The 17,839-nt window shown below is 37.7% G+C and overlaps 2 protein-coding genes across 4 annotated transcripts in view; one reads left to right on the forward strand and one right to left on the reverse strand.

Annotated features, from left to right (window-relative positions):
* The first annotated feature begins 1,869 nt into the window (after positions 1-1,869).
* LOC131684517 (probable cytochrome P450 313a4) lies at positions 1,870-3,599 on the forward strand. Its single transcript, XM_058967471.1, has 3 exons — positions 1,870-2,610; positions 2,674-2,800; positions 2,858-3,599. The coding sequence occupies exons 1-3, from the start codon at positions 1,991-1,993 to the stop codon at positions 3,596-3,598; spliced, it is 1,488 nt and encodes a 495-aa protein (XP_058823454.1). The 5' UTR covers positions 1,870-1,990; the 3' UTR covers position 3,599.
* A 6,088-nt stretch (positions 3,600-9,687) lies between these two features.
* LOC131684518 (plancitoxin-1) overlaps positions 9,688-17,839 on the reverse strand; it is a 54,544-nt gene continuing 46,392 nt past the window's right edge. For all 3 annotated transcript variants that reach the window (XM_058967472.1, XM_058967473.1, XM_058967474.1), the window contains exon 4: positions 9,688-10,193. In XM_058967472.1, coding sequence (XP_058823455.1) covers positions 9,963-10,193 — 231 coding nt within the window. In that variant the 3' untranslated portion in view covers positions 9,688-9,962. The remainder of the gene's footprint in view (positions 10,194-17,839) is intronic.

Below are 17,839 nucleotides of genomic sequence, written 5' to 3' on the forward strand. Positions count from 1 at the left end.
TATCTTTTTTAGCCAAAAGATGGTTCATATAATGTACTGAAATTCCTCTAAACGTACTGTTTAGCTAAACTCTATCGTTATTTTGCAAACAAAAAAGTTCGTGTTATTCTACGATTGATTCACTACTATACGCCCCATGTAAAAGTCACTCAGACATCTCTTCGTTAAAAGTTTAATAACTTCTCCTACTAAAGCTGGTCTTCTTCGCAGTCTTCGGCAAAGTTGTAGACAATAAAACTATCTTTCTTATTTTCACTTATAATGATGAACCAAGTGCCCTCTAGCGGTGAAAATGTGCGCTAGTGAGTTCTCTCCATGTACATTGTTGAAAAATGCCATACAAGCATCAAGTACGTTGGTCCGGTAGCTAGACATGTCCGATTTGGCACAAACTTGAAACGGAAGCTCCCAGTGGGACTGGAAACCGATCTATGGTGGGCTGATTGAGTTTTCGAAAATTCATATTTTTCTGGGCAGTCTATTAAACATACTTCAGCGCAGATCAAGGTCGACGAGGAAAAATCATTATGATTAGATCGTGTATATATTATTTTAGTTTATTTTCTTTTAATTATGTTGTTCCGTGTACATAAACCGTATACCATGCTAATACTTAATACGCTGGGCTTGTTGTACATTAAGGCGACCTCAAAACGTACATGTAGGAACAGTCATTCTTTAAATGGGTCGATGAAAATACAATAGAAATATCACCTTCCATAACCAGGGCTAAACATGTTTCCATCAATAAATTAAACGAAGTATTAGTCAATAGATGCAAGCAAGTTTTTTCCATAAAAACACTGCCGGTCAGTAGGGGAAAGATTGTATACACATTATGAACGGATATAATTTTTCCCGCGGATGGCGTGAAGTTTTTATTCATATACACGATATACACTAACATCGAATTGAAAACCAATGACAAAGTGAAGACTAACTAACTATACACCGAGCAAGGGTTGGAAACCCTTCTACAATTTAGCTTCGATTAATCGACACACATCGGCAAGCGACACTAGAATATTTCGCCAGGATATCATCGTTCCACTTATGATCCAGTCGTTTAATAAGTGTAGATTTCTTTTTGAATCCAAATTGTCCTTGATATCCGACTGCATATTAAATAGCTTTGATATCGTTTATTTCAGCCTTTATATTATCTAATCTCAAGGAAGAACCATTCTTAGTGGTCAGTAGGATCGCAATGTAGTGCAAAGACTTTGATTTGCTTTTGCAGGACAATATCCATCAATTCATACTTCCAGAATAGGAACGAACCAAATAATATTAATTGCAACATGTGGAGATGTCACCTGTCATTCTAATCAAAGCTTTCGCATATCAGTCCAGTAATCTCCGTGAAACCGATATGATATGGGTATTGGAAATCGTGAAGACTTTATGGTTTTACCCAATGGAATTAGCGAAAAAATTGAAAGCAGTGAAAACCATTATTAAAAACACATATGTGGCGCTTGATTGCAAACTGGTAGAAAATTCTGTCATCCTCTTATTCTCTGCTTATATAATTTTAATCATTTTGTTGTAATACACAAATTTGGCGGAACAGTAGAAGCTTAGCTACCATCAAGTCGATTGCGAGCTTTTTTAGCCTTGTAGAGCTTTCTCTTACTGCAATTTCGAACCGAACCTTGTAACTGACTGTGTAAAAGTATCTAACAATTCTGATAGTTACGCAAATTTTCCCTCCGGTCTTAAGTTGTAGTGTAGTGATTTAAATATCATCAGTAGCTCATATGAATTTGAAAGCTATTTCACCTCTGTGTAGGTAATAATTACATTCGTTTATTTGTTTGTAATCATCTCATAGTTCATATCACTTTAGAACTAATTGAGGTCATCAACAGCCGCTAAGTTATAAATACCATCGAGTGCCGGGCAGAAGTTCTCAGTAGTCCCCAGTCAATCACACACACCGCAGATAGCTAACAATAACCCCCTGTCACTGCAGCGTTCATAGCTTATCATGTTTGAACTTTTGCTTGTTTTTTTCACCCTTTACACCCTCACTTATTACTACCTTAGTTACCGTCCGTCGCGAAAACGTGTCTATGAACTGGCTACGAAAATTCCGGGACCCTTCGATTGGCCTCTGATCGGTAGCGTGCATCTCAGTATCACAGCGGGATCAAGACAAATATTTGACTATTTGCTCCAGTTTCTGCACACCACCCGTACGCCAATTCGTGCCTGGATAGGACCGTTTCTATTCGTCTTTTTCGACAAACCGGAACACCTGGAAGTAATCCTAAATTCTCAGAACTGCGTCAGCAAATCCTACGTGCACAGATTTTTCCGTTTCGAGAAAGGATTACTGAACTGTGCTCCGGATCTTTGGAGAGTTTTGCGGAAACGATTGAATCCTTCGTTTTCTTCGACTATTATCAACAATTTCGTCCCTGCATTCAGCGATCAGGCAGACAAGCTGGTCCAATACCTCGAGCCATTCGTTGACCGAAAAGCTATGGATTTGCTGCCAAAAGTGAGCAGTTATACACTATCGGCCGCCTTGTTAAATCTGTTCGGAGTGAATGTGCGAGTAAATGATACTGAATACATCGAACAGTTTGCTGACAATGCAGAAAAGTATAACTCATGTGATTAAGTTTATTCAAATGAATAGTTTTTATTTTGCATTGTTTATTTTAGGATGTGGCTACTCATGTGGGACAGAATCTACAAGCCATGGTTTTATCTCGATTTTGCATATAAACTTTCACCCAATTACAAAAAAGAAAAGAAACGAATACATCAACTGCAACAGCTATCATGTGAGGTGTGTTTTAATGTGATAGTATAAATGCGGTCAGCGTGTAACAACACTCTCTTTTAGATCTATACTGCGCGTGAATCCCTAAGACCCAAACCAAATCCAGAACAGACAGACGTAAAAGCAAACACATCAGAGATACTAATCGAACGCTTAGAACGTATGACGTTCGTAACCAAAGAAATCGGCGAAGACATTTTGTTGCACAATATTGACACCTTTCTGTTCGCCAGCAACGACACAACTTCCAACGTCATTGCCACTACCTTGCTAATGATGGCCATGCATCCCGATGTGCAGAAGCGGGTTCACAAGGAGGTAATGCAAACTATTACAAGCGATACGATCACTTACGAAGATTTGTGCTCGCTTCAGTATCTGGAAATGGTGATCAAAGAATCGATGCGACTTGTGCCAGTTGCTTCGGTTATAGGTCGTGTCTGCGAGCGGGAGTTGAAGGTAGACAATTGGACCATACCGGCTGGTACAGAGATTAGCATTCCCATTTTTAAGCTACATCGAGACAAGTCGATTTGGGGCGAGCGATCTGAAGAATTCGATCCGGACAATTTTTTGCCGGAACGATGTTCGCAACGACATCCATACGCGTATCTTCCATTTGGTGGCGGGATTCGGAACTGTATAGGAATCCGATACGCGTGGACATCAATGAAAGTAGGGCTGGCTAAGTTGGTGCGAAAGTACAAATTTTCGACGGATTTGAAATTAAAAGATATAAAATTTCAAACATCACTAATATTACTGATACATAATAGACATATGATGCGAATTGAAAGACGGTAAATAGTGTGCAATTGAAATAAATCCATCCATTTTTATGTTACTCACATCCAGCTCTTAGACAATAATCGGAGAACTTCAAACGGTGAGATAACATTGTGCTCACACGAGTTTCCTGTATCATGCCTCCGCGTGAGTCTAAATCTATTGATAACAGTTTGTCTTTAGTCCGACGTACTATCGACAGGGTACTATCAACCTTCTGCGGTAGTAACTAAGTAGTGAAATTAAGTAAATATTAGCTATCTTATACATATACAAGAGGGAGTAATTTTATTTTATTTATTTATTCTGAATTTATTTATTTATTCGTCAATCAATTGTAGACTACATTACACAAATATTAATTGCTTATATACTATACTGTATACTATTCCTATGTACTATGATTTCGCAAAGAGTTAAAAAACTGTTTTAAAATTGTTCGGGGCATGGTAAGGTCAATACTTTCACAATGCTCGTTATACACAGCCATCATCTGGTTTAGTGGTCCGAATTTAGCATAATCTGTACGGTGATGACCTATCGCGAACAAATTTCTATTGCGTAATTGGCGAGTAGGAGCATGTAAATTTAATTTTGACTATATGTAAGATGATTCAGTACGCTGCATGACGCTATCGTTTAGAAACGAGATCATAGCATGGTCCCAACGTTCTTTCAATGTTTGAATATCTATCAACATATAACGTGCTTCATAAGATAGAAGAGGGAATGCTGTCCATCTTAACTGCTGTTGGATTGACTCAACTCTCACTTCGTGTTTTTTTTATGAATAGTGACCAAACAATACTACAATATTCTAAAATAGACAGAACATATGCTACATAAAAAGAGTTTTAATTGTGTAAAGATCTTGAAAGTGATATCCGAAGCGTTTTATAAAATTAAGCATATTGCTAGCTCTATGAACAATTGTGTTGTTATGTTTCACAAATTTAATTTTTTGTCTAAGATACCTCCAAAATCTCTTATTTTATCGCATTTCTGAACGATTTGATTGCCTAATGTAATTGACACTGTATATAATGCAAAATTAAGAGATTACATTTAATTCCAGTAAACATTTACAACACCATGTATAAAAGATTTGTGTTTCATTGTGAAAAACATTATAGTCATTATTATTTCTAATTTATAAAAATAGCTTCATATCATCCGCATATATGAGTATTTTAATGTTTTTTTTTAAATAAGAGAGATGTCGTGCACTGAAAAAAATCCAAACGTTAATTCTATTTGCTTCAAACCGCTTAAAATTCATATGAAGAAGAAATGCTATTGTTATCTCGCGCACACATATCTTCTATGTGTCAACTGTATAAACTATGTATGAACACACATAAGTTATATGTGCACATTGTTATAGAATGGGGTTTTATGTGCCCAATAGTTATGAAATGTGAATGTAAGATTAATATTTCTTGTAAATACACACATTAGGTTTATGTGCCAGCAAATAGTGTCTATATGCCTCCGTTAATTGCAAAAATCTATGTGTAAAATCAATAGGCATAACGTTTACTTTTTTTTGAGTGTGGATATAAAAAATGAAAAGAAGAGATCCTACGTGTGAACCTTGAGGAACCCCCGAAGTAACTTTAGTTATATCATATTTCATCTCATAGAATTTTACTATTTGCTGGCGATCTGTTAAATACGACTTAATCCAATTGAGGAGTCTCATCTCGATTCCAATTTTTCAAGTTTGAAAATTAACATGGGAATGTCCATGAATGCTGAAGTCAGTGTAAAGAGCTTCTATGTGATTTCCTTTATCCATAGCATTTAATGAGTAATCAACAAATTCTAAAAGGTTTGTACCAATTGAACGGCCTTTAAAAAACCCATATTGTGAATTTGTTATTTTATGTTTGACTTGGTTGAAAATGTTTTTATTTATGATGGATTCGAAAAGTTTGGGAAAGCAAGACATAATGGCAGTTCCACGATAATTGCGAATATCAGATTTTTTACCCGATTTATAAATAGGTATTAAAAAAGATTTTTTTCAGTCTTTGGGAAAATACCAGATTCTAGTGACTTATTGAACAGCCAGAATAAATGTGACGTGAGCTCAGTTTTTTTAATCGTTTATTTGACACGGCTCATTGCTGGTAGCTTCACAGAGCCAGAAATACATTTTTTTAAATATTTACAGAAATAAATACAAAAAAAGCTATTGTGTAACAATTAGATTTTCCCCACGCAGTCTAGTGTGCGCAGAAATCTTTTTCCTTGATTTATTTTCTTTACATCGAGTTTCATTTGATGTTTCAGCAAATGTTCAACTTCGCTCACCGATGGGCGCACTAAAATTTCCTTGAAGTCAATCATAACCGTGTTAACTAACACAGGCCGGCCAGGAATATCACACATTTTGATTTACACAATACGCACTGTATGTAGAAACAAAAGATTCTTTGTTGTCTACTTCGACCGATGTTCGTTGGCTCTGCGCCGTGAGGTTGGACGTGTGTTTCGAACGACAACTGAGAGTGAACTGACGTGAGCTCAGTTGCTAAATTCTTTATGAAAGCAGGTGGAATTCCATCAGGTCCTGAGCCTTTAGTGGCATCTAGATTATTGATACCAGAGAAGATATCTTGAACATTAATGTGACTGACACCAACATCCTTTGAATAATCAGGAAAATAAGAAAGATATTCAAATTCACGATCATTGTCTGAATAGTTAGAAAAAGTTTCTTGAAAAAATGTTGCGAAGAGATTACAAATATCTTTTGAAGTTTCACCCTCTTTTCCGTCCAAAGATATTTTTGATGGGAAGTTGGATGAATTCAACTTAGTTTTGATGTAATTAAAAAAGTTTTTTTTTTGCATGACTTGATCTCATTTTCATTTTTTGCATTATATACAGTTAGTGCCGGAGAAATAGCCAAAGTTAGTTGGTCACGAATGTTGAGGTATGTTTCCAAATTATCCTGATTATTGTGTCTCCTGTAAATTTTGTGAGCTTTTTGCTTACGATTTTTCAAAATAATAATTTCCTTGTTGAACCAAACTGGATTTTCTGGATGCACGATTTCGTCGTTTTTGCGTGAGTGAAACTTCCTCCTGTATTATTTGCCATAAAATATAAACAAAAGATCTCCATTGCACATTCAATGTTCTCTTGATTCTTTAAAAGGGACTGCCAATTTGCACTGCTTAATTTATATTTAATATTTTCATAATTTGCTTTTCTATAATCGAAGACATCCTCGAAGTCACAGTCAATGGAATTATGATTCTTGTGCACAAAAAATAGAGAATTCTATTCCTGTGTGAAAGGTTTAATTTTTACATAAACGATATAGGGGTCGTACACTAATTACGTGAGGTTGTTTAGAACTTTTCAACATCCCCCCCCCCCCAGATAAGAGTTCGTAAGATTTTGGTGAACTCCCCCTCCCCACACATAATATCTTATCACGATTTCCGTAATTAAAAAATCATATTCTTGAATCATTAAATAATATGATAAGCAAAACAATACTTGTAGAACTATTACAAGAAAATTCAGGACAAAATTTAACTGAATCAGGTGCAGTAATTTTATTTGCATCCTTTTCGCGCCCAGTAAAAATTTTCAGATCAACCTTTGGGATATATTCAGAAACTCAGATTTGGTCCAAATAATCTTTCTAATACCTTACGGGTTTGAAGCGAAAGTTTGAAAAGGATGTCGGCCTAACAACATGAAGGGTATCAGCACTTCTCAACTTGTAAAGCAGATTATGACCCCAGTTTTGAACAATTAACCACCAAGAGTCAAGAAATTGCTGTAGCTGCTCCAAAACGATCGACAATTAAACCTCTACTGACGTTGGCACCAATCAACAAAATCCCCTAACTAATTTAACAATCTAATTCTGCCGCTGCAGACACACTGCAATTCAAGGTCTGCCTTTCCTTGACCATGATGTACAAAATGTGCTCATTTTGTTTGATATTCAAAACTTTCATGGCACAAATTAGAAACAGTTTCTTTTCTTATGAAAAGAATATTTTACTTGTTGATTCCATTTTTCATACTTGTTTTATGATATGACGTAAGAAAGAACGAACCCTCCCTCCCCCTCAGATAAGAATTTGTAAGATATTTTGAAACTCCCCCTCCCCCATATGCCCTTACGTAATTAGCGTATGGACCCCAATGAGATTCATCAACACAGAAATCTTCATTACTGTTTGTTAATAGAAGCTCTAAATAACGATTGTGTTGATTTCTTGTATGGTTTATTTGATTGAGTCCTAGGAATGCAATTTTCTCAACCATATATTGTAATGTTTCGTTTTCACCAACGACAGGAAGTAGAATGCTCTCATTTCCAGAGTCAGGAATAAAATCTAAGTTACGCTGATTAAAATCACCATAAATATGAACTTTAAATTCTGGAGGAAAATTAGATATTATTTCTTCAGTTGCTTGGAAGAAAATCTCATATGTTGATTTGCAAGCTATATCCAGAGAAAAGTACACTGGGACAAAAAGGTGGATTTCATCAGCGATATGTGCTTTAACCAATACATGTTCAAATTCTTTGAATTTTGGTGAAACAATAAGATCGGAATTACATATAGATGAAACTGCGATGAGAACTCCTCCGCCTGGCATTCTTTGGGTTAGTCGTAAATCACGATCATCTCTAAAAACATAGAGCATGCATACCGGGAGTATATTTCCCGGGAATCCCGGAAGTTTTGGCTTTCCCGGTATTCCCGAATCCCGGGAAATTGTTAATTCTCATTCCCGGGAATCTCGGGGAAAAGATTTTTTAATTAAATCTAAAAAACTTACCTTCTGCAAACAAAATCTGCAGGCAATATCTCGACCGGTAAACACTTGGAGTGGGTGGTAAATGTCAATTATACTTTTTGAACATAACTTCGTAGATCAATGAGCGATATATCTTTGAACTCGGTAATACCACTATTACCCTGCAGCATTCAGTAACCAAAGAAGATGCATTAAATTGATCCCACCCCATTCAAAATACTCTTCAACGAATTTCAACTTTGGACAGTAACTTCAGCAGCTGCGTTCAGGAAATCGTCCCAATCGTAATCGTGATTTCCTGAATTTAGGTTATCCAAAGTTGATCCAAGAAAAATCATTCAAAAGAGGTTGATTTTATATAAACTGAGTGACGAGTTATCAAATGATTCAATGCTGTGTAGTCCATCAAATCGACATCTTTTGACAACCGTTTTTAGGACAAGTATACACGCAATCCATCTGATTTGAAAACTTTTAAATTTATTCTTTTATTTTTAAGAAAATAAGTATTTTTTTTTATTTATCTTATGTAATCCCAGGATCCCGGGATTTCCCGGAATTTTTTTTATTTATTCCCCGAATCCCGAGAAACTGAAAACCGCCGGGAAATGGAAGCTCTCGGGATAATATAATGTTCGTCGTTCATTTAGTGCTATTTTTTATAGTAATACACTTTAGTATTTTAAGCAGTAGTTGATGGAGCCATTAATTATTTACACAATTTCACAGGCATATTAAAACTAGGAATAACTAAAGGGACAGAATGAAGTTTATTAAGATTAGGGGGTTCAATAAGGGTTATTTTTATGAGTAGAAGTACAGTTGGACATTTCTTAACAAGATTATGTACTTAACAACTAAAACTAGAAAAGACAGGGAAGGAGGCAAATATGCTTCAGGAAGATATTCAGGAGGTGAATTCCTACATCTAGGTATCAGAGGCAGTGCAGAGATGGTGGACAAAGATAACATTAACTTCAGTTTCCAGCATCAGGAGCAGGGATGCCAAAGGTACTGGTAAACTACATTTTTTTCGGTATATTTACATTTGCACAAGCCGTACAGCCCGCTACAGCGACGCATCACTACAGCTCTTGCCAGAACGGTAGCCAAACCGAGTACATTTTCCCATAGAGCAGAAGCATACATTTTTGTTTTGCTGCTGTACTCCGACTGCTCGGTGAGAGTGTGGCGTAGTAAAGTTTGTTCTCGCTTTGTACACTTTTCTCTGCGTAGCCAAAGGGAGAGGCCCGCACACGAAAGCGATGATGCCGGCCGTGGTGTAAACGAAGGGCATTTGTTACCGTCGTTTGTGATTGAAAATATTGAATAGATTAAAAATATTAAAAAGTGTAAAATAAGGAAAGAGAAGCTGTACCGCTCGCGTCTGGTGGCTGTACTGGGGGCAGTATTTCTTTGTCATGTTACTGCTTTGCTTACAGACTGCCGTACAGCGCTGGGCGTCCTGCAATAGCGAACGACAGCAGCGTCAAAAGAGAAATGAGAATGTAGGCAGAAAAATTACAGCCGTAGAAAAGGTGGGCATTTTGCATCCTTGAATTCAGGAGACCAGTGACGACGGCCTTCATCGAGAAGTATCATGTACTGAGACATCGGGTGGTCCACCTCGAACCGGCAGAGGTTCAGATGATTTCGTAGTACGGTTAAGTTGCGGATCGGCAACACTCTGAGTCGCACATGTAATGTTTGTGCTGTACGTTCCGTGTTTATTAAACCATCTGACAGAGATGTTGCGTGTCACCTTAAAGTCGTATCGAACCATCTTTGGTGCACGGTAAGGCGGATGAGAGCACTTCTGAAAATGAAAAGAAAAATAAAAGAGGCAATTCAATCTACAAATTGATGGTTTTAGAAAAGATATACATATACGAGGGTCATATAAAGGAGGTCGCCGTTAGGCAGTACACCTCGAACCGGGTCATTAGGTGATCTTTCTCGGGCCCGAAACGAATTCAATAGTTGAGATCGGGCAGAATAATACACGGCGCATGCCCAGACAATATGTTAGATATTGTGTTATCCGTCGCCACAAGCGCAAGCTTCGCTATTCACGATCCCAATACGCCGTAGATGAGCGTCTAGCGTGTAGTGATTGGACATGAGCCGATATAACACACGAATGTAATTCCGACCCACATCCATTCCTCTGAGCCACAGTTTCGTTGATACCTTCGGGATAATAGAATGTAGCCACCGTCCTAGCTTTCCATTGCTCCACGATGTCTGCCAACTTTCTAGCGTCCTCTAACGAGAGATATTGAAAAAAATCACTGAAGCAGAGTGGTTTTTCCTCATTACCTGGGATGGAGCAATGCAAGCTAGGACGGTTTGTGCTTTGTCTGTAAGATCGTATAAGAATCTTACAGACAAAGCATGCAGGAGCTCCCATATCTTCCCCAGGAAATGTGGAATGTGCTTTCTAGGTTTCATCGAACAGAGAGCTTCTATTTAGCTGAGGCTATCCTAAACAATAAGGAAATGATCGGTGGGTAAAGTATCAATAATCACAAGGGTATACTGAATAGCAGCGAGTTTTGCGACGTATGCCAAAGCAGGATGAATAAGTTTGAAAGAGCCGCTGAGGTTTTGATTGAATATACTGAAGCCAGTGGAGCCGTCAAGACTTGACCCGTCGATGTAAAATATTTTGTTGCAGCCTCTCGAAATTTACTATAAAAGATACTTGTGATCGAACGTATGTGATCCGGGATTCCACGAATCTCATCTTTTATGGATGTATAGAAAAATACAGTTGAATCAGAAGCATGAAAGAAATCGACACGGTTCGAATAATACTAATAAGAATTGATATTTTGTGCCATGAAATCGAAGTACGAGGACATAAATCGCACACCCTAAAAAATTGTGTAAATTTACGTCTCCTGACCCTGACATATACTAGCATCAAAAATGACTTACTTTTACGTTTGATTTTAATTTTACATGACATTGAATTTCGTACATAACGTAATTTTACTCTACATAAAGCGTTTGTTCTGAATAGCAGTAAATGTAATTTTATGTCATTGCGCAGGTAAAGGATATGTTTCATGTAAAATCAATCGGAACACGGTTATATTTAGTCATTTCGTGAATTATGTGATAAAATTCATATTTTTTGGAGTGCGGGTATGAGAATGGCACCTCGAAACTTGCAAATACAATTGCAAATTGATACGGCATCGGATGAGCAATCGATATGAGAGGTTCCAAAATCGATTTTTTAACTAGGGGCGGAGATAGCGTAGTTGGTAAATCGATTACTTTGTACGCAGCTCACCTGGATTTGATTCCCAACACCGCACGCAGGGTTAGAGATTTCTGAAAAGAGATTTTTCTAACCCGAAAAAAAAGAAGCGAATGATTCTAAGGTTAAAACATCTATAATTTGAAAAAGACAGGGGGAGGACGTTTACCGCACTTCTAGACTCATCGTATGGGTTGACTGCATGTAACCTAGAGTAATGCACAACAACAATACTGGATTCCAGTTTGATGAAGAGTATGCTAACAGCGGAGCGAAAACAGAAACACCCGTGCTCCATCACCGACAATATGGTTGTTTGGTACAGCCTGATCAGGTCTCCTGGGTGGGCAACCCACCCTGTTCCGGTTAAGAGAAAGTTGATCCTTTGTTGGCGATTTTATTTTAGATACCTAATATGACAACCCCAGGGACCTTCAGAGTCGAGCCATGCCCCGAGATATTTGAAATTTAAACCTCAGTAATAGTTTGACCCACTAATTGAAGCTGTAGTTCCTTGAAAATACGATTAGCTCAGTTTTCTCCGCGGAAAATTCGGTACTCAGCTAGAGGGCTCAAGCAGATAAATTTTCCAAGGTATCTTGCAATGGTCCTTGCAAATCGACAGCTTTTGAACTTATAATAAAGACCACACCGTCATTTGCAAGAAAAGTTGAATTTGAATGTTTCCTGTTGCACTCGCCAGTACCTGACACCAATATGCTGCCAGTTAGACAATATATCGGAACTAACACCAAATTAGCGCCTGTTAGACAGTAAATCCAAACAGTTCACACAACATGAACTGGTGCCAGTAACTATGTTTCTTGGCTTTCATCAAACTCTTCATTCGTGTAACGTACTCTTGATAGTTAGCGGGTAACTCGTCGTTCCGCAAGATCTTATACGCGGCGGCCTTCTCCGCGTATACGTCTGAGCACTCTTTGTCCTACCATGGGTTGGGGGCCGTCCGCAAGAGTTCGTGTCTGGTACGCGTTTAGTCTGAGCTTGAATCGCGGTGTAGAGAATCAAGCCAGACGGGAACCGCTACTCTTCCTCCAGAGGAAGCTCTTTGTGAGCACTTGATGTTGCCGGATATAGCAGACGCGTAGCTCCTCCAATCAATATTTCGTGTGCACAAAACGTCGATAGTATTCGGTAGCCCTGAACCATTAGCAATAGTAATTACGATTGGCAGATGGTCGCTGCTGTGGGGAACAGAGATCACCTTCCACATGAAATCTAACCAGCGATGTCGAGTAGAGGGACAGGTCTAAGACACTCGAACGCGCAGGAGGAGCCGGAATCAATGTCATGTCACCCGTGTTTCAAATGGTCATATTGAAGTTGTTGCAAAGCTCGTGGAGTGAGGTAGATTGATTATCGTCAGGAAGTCAACCCCATGCCGTACCGTGGAATCACCCAAAACTAGTATCGGTGCGGGGAAGAGTTCCACAATATCACAAATAATATTAAAGTCGTAAAAGTTGAGGTTCAAACTATTTATTAAAATTTTGAAAGAATCGATTTTCGAGATAATGCTTCTGCCTCACCCTCTGAGACAGGAAGCTACTTGCTTCGGTTTTGCACCAGTCCTCCTTCGAGTAGTTATGTTGGACGGTGTTTAAAGATACATCTTTCGTTATTACAACGAAGCTTAGCAGAGGAAATGTTCCTCGTTGTTCTATTGCTTCTAGGCACTGCAGATGTTCCCTCCTGGAGTTCATTACGGTCGCCTTCGTCAGTAGACAAATTCCCACAACGAACCTTATTGCTACAATGGGTAGCTGTGTGTTCCAATTGTTTGTAATTAGTGCAGTTCATGACCCGCAGAACAAAAAGGCGAACAGGTATACGAACCTTGTCAAAGAGAAAGTAGTAGAGTAGAGCAGTCCCAGAGAAGGTCACCCGATAAGAGTCTGAGTTGACATATGTCCTCTTCCCGTTAACTGCGACTGATGCTGAATGCAAAAATTTGCAGTTCAGTATCTTCACTGGCTGAAACATGGAGTCTTTAAAACAACCAACTTCATGTTCCAGCAGATCCTCACAATTCAAACTCGAATCGGTGATGACCCCGTCACATTCAACCCGATTAGCTGGTACATATACTATACTCCTTCGTAAAAAGTCCGTAGCCAGCAATATCATTCGCCTGCTTCAAGCTATTTACCACCACCCGCAGCTTATTGGGGCGAATCTTCGATATTTCTGTCACGGGGGAATCTAGCTCCGTCAAAACTCGAGAAATCTGCAACAAATTTAAAAAAAATTGTCTTCGGTCTGGAAGAAGATTACGAACGGCCCGGTTTAAGAGGGTAGGTACAACTTCGGTCGGAGAGTCGATTTTATTTTGATATCCATCTCGGCCTGAGGCTGTCCGGAAAACCGACCAATTGCCCAGTGCGGCATGCCATGGTACTACATAGCGACAAAGGAAATGCTCCTCACATTATTTGGGGCAGCTCACATATTAATTTGAGTTACCTGAATTGATGGAATACTTAATCTCAATGCATAGTATCAAAGTTTGCACGATCTGGAAAGAAACTAGTGTTAAATGTAACATTATACTGTAACAGTATTACGCATGAGTTTGCAAATTGTCACGAGCAGAATGAGCTCACAATGTAGTTATAGGATCATAAATATGTCTTATTTGCACTTTTTTGCTTGTTAAGTTTTGATAACATCATTCTTATAAAAATTATGTAATTCTGACGTACATAGTACATACCAGCAGTACCGGGTGAAGTGAGTCGTGCGTCAACCATTCTACGATTTTAGCCAATTAACCTATCAAAGTTTAGGAATTCATTCAAGTTCGCAGGTTGTATGTGTTGGGCTGGTCAAATAACCGGTTCTGGAGTTTTACGGAAGCTCCGAGGGTATGCTGCTGAGATATCGTATATTTGAACACTATGAATTCAAGTTGGAACCATATAGTCCATTTTCAGACAACGTAGCAGCGGTTCTGAGCTGGGGAACCAAGTAAATTCGTAATGCGCTACTCATGTTTATGAAACGTTCATACTTCAATATACCTGTGGGTCCACGATGATCTATTAACAAGGCAAACATGTAAAGCCATCCGGTAGTGGTAGTGGATTCTGTCACGCGACACGATAGAAGCACATTTCTAATCATCCGAGCATTCTGTTTCTCTGGAATTGGTCGTAAGCTTCCCGGGGTGTTCTGACTAGTTTACATCTGATTACATTGTTCATAGATCGAGTGTTTCACATGATGGTACATACATTTTACAGACATGGATCGCTCATGGAGGATTAACTAGGCCCCCCAGATGCGTTCACATATACAATTTTTTATGTTCATGTTATTCTAATGCCAATCTTAAAGCTTAACTTAGAATATTAAGGGGGGCCCTCTTATATAATTGTGGCAAAAAGTACCTAATGTTTAATATTTTTTTTTTTTTGAAGCAGTAAAATTACTTCGACATGTGTGCTATTCTGCAAAATGTTTATTAAGGTTTCATCTAAAATATAAAATTTTTCGATTTTTCGAATCTGCGAGCATTCTCGTTTTTGAACCATTGAACCAATCAACTTCGGATTTTGCCCGCCTAAAAGAGGACAACATTCTATAACCTACAAAATGGCAAAATTGATTGACATTAATGATTTTTTACAGCCGGCTAAAGTGGAAAAATCATGCGAAAAACGATACTTTATTTTCAAGTGGCCGCCATTTTGTTTTAATATCGAATGTTTTCATGTTTTAGGTTGGGGCTCCTCTACGGAATGTAATCTTCAAGATCGTTTTGGTTTGCTGCTTGTAGACGACGAATTGCGACCTGTATCGTGCCCGCAGATGAGGTCGGTTTTCAAAACACCTTCTGCTGGAGCCGCCATTTTTGACACCTTACACTCGCAAAATTTTACTTTATAGTATAGATGAAACCTTAATAAACATTTTGCAGAATAGCGCACATGTCTAAGTCATTTTACTTCTTCAAAAAAATTATCAAATATTCCCCTTAATGAAAGTTGCTTAAATTATCTTTCTACAGACCCCACGGGAATTCTGTTTAAATTCGGATCCGGTTATCTGACCAGACCAACATACAGTATAAACGGAAAACCTAGGTACATACCGCATGTAGACCGCGATGGCAATTGTTGATATTGATTTAATGCGTGTTGCCAATTGACTGTTCCTATCAATCGTAACAAAAATAAAATGGTAGAAACTAATCTACGTTCTAAAACTCATCTTCATATCATCATAAATATTTTGGACTTAGATCATTTTTGACTACGTCTTTGTTTTCGATATGAGGCTGCACTTTGAAAATTCAATAAAATCGGTATGTAACGAAAAGTGGTCAGGTTTTAAACGCTTATAATTCAGCCATCTCACGATAAATTTTCAAATTTTTGGAGCATATCGCTCAGAAATACTTCTAAGAACAGATTAAAATAGATAAGCCCAAAGATTTTTGATATCATGGCATTAAAAATTTACATATTGTATAATATAGTCAAAATACCACGCATTTGCACACAGAAGATAGCGCTTCCCAAGTCTGGCACGACAGATTTGTGTACCTAGCGCGCAATGCTTCTATGAATGAGATCATCATCGACTATTTAAAGAACGGATTTGGCCGGACACGTACTCTACGCAGTGCCGTTCAACACGCGACTGAGCTTATCCGTTTAAACACCATACTTTCTTTTGTGTTGTGCTCGTTTCAAGCACACTTTTATGTACAACCTCGAACGCATTAATTCTTACATAGAATCGCTTGTACAGTCGAGCTCTATGTGCAACCACGGTTAACATAGCGTCGGGGTACTAGTTGTCTCTTTCGCTCTACCCATCATCATCAGTGCTGACCCATTTTGCTTTGTGCGTATCTTCCATTCGTGTACGGACATGTGTGTGAGTACACACAGCTATTTGATTCGAGCATTGTATGTACAACTGAACACCGTTCGCTTGGGTTCAATGTTTGCGGCGAATGTGTAGGTAAGAACATCCAAAAGTAGTGCAATATAAACCAGATAGTGTTTAGATTAGTTATTAGTATTTTATATTTTAAGTTTATACTATATTTTTTCCCTTTTTTTATTTCGACTATGTTAGTCACATTTTCTTTTTTACGTTTTAACGACATTCAATTAGCTAGAGATTACTGGGTAGGGAAAGTTATGAAACTTAGAGCCATAGTACTCAAGTGAGAGCAAGGATGTGAAGTAAACAGATCGGAAAACTAGAAGTGGCAGGGTCATTAGAACAGGCTTAATATCGTGCGGGCTTAATTTTTGCCTTCTGATAATGAGGGTCGAGCTTAGGCAGTCGTAGTTATTCTGCCTAAGCTCGACCCTCATTATCAGAAGGCAAAAATTAAGCCCGCACGATATTAAGCCTGTTCTAATGACCCTGCCACTTCTAGTTTTCCGATCTGTTTACTTCACATCCTTGCTCTCACTTGAGTACTATGGCTCTAAGTTTCATAACTTTCCCTACCCTGTAATCTCTAGCTAATTGAATGTCGTTAAAACGTAAAAAAGTTTATACTATATTTTATCGTTGTAACAAAACGGTCTACTCTTGTTTGACGACAATAAATAAATAAATAAATAAATAAATAAATAAATTAATAAATTAATAAATTAATAAATAAATAAATAAATAAATAAATAAATAAATAAATAAATAAATAAATAAATAAATAAATAAATAAATAAATAAATAAATAAATAAATAAATAAATAAATAAATAAATAAATAAATAAATAAATAAATAAATAAATAAAGTATATCTAATTTGTTAGCGGTATCACACGTAGCCGATCTTTCATTGCGCAAAAACGAAAACTTTCTTAGCAACAAATTCACGCGAATCGATGGAAAGCACAACGAAAGTTTATTATTTACGTTCTTCAGCCACTCCTACTTTGATTCTGCTAATAGGTACATACTACAAAGCCTATTTATGAACGAATACACTACCACTCAAAAAACCGTTGCAAAACGCATTTAAGTCCATATATAAAATTGTTTTCGATTCTTGTATATAACTTCTATATATGATTAAGACCACTCCATTCACTACATCTGTATGCGTACTTTAGGAAAGTTACAATAATGGCAAAATATAACTAGAAAGCTTGGTCTATACATGAAATGTGATTTTATTGTCAAAAATTTGATTTTTTTCACCATCC

Source organism: Topomyia yanbarensis, chromosome 2 (genome assembly GCF_030247195.1).
Source record: "Topomyia yanbarensis strain Yona2022 chromosome 2, ASM3024719v1, whole genome shotgun sequence".
Classification (NCBI taxonomy): Eukaryota; Metazoa; Arthropoda; class Insecta; order Diptera; family Culicidae; genus Topomyia; species Topomyia yanbarensis.

Coding starts and splice junctions, on each gene's coding strand:
- LOC131684517 (XM_058967471.1), top strand. CDS start 1,991: ATGTTTGAACTTTTGCTTGTTTTTTTCACCCTTTACACCCTCACTTAT. Junction 2,611..2,673: donor TTTGCTGACAATGCAGAAAA/GTATAACTCATG, acceptor TGTTTATTTTAG/GATGTGGCTACTCATGTGGG. Junction 2,801..2,857: donor TGCAACAGCTATCATGTGAG/GTGTGTTTTAAT, acceptor ACTCTCTTTTAG/ATCTATACTGCGCGTGAATC.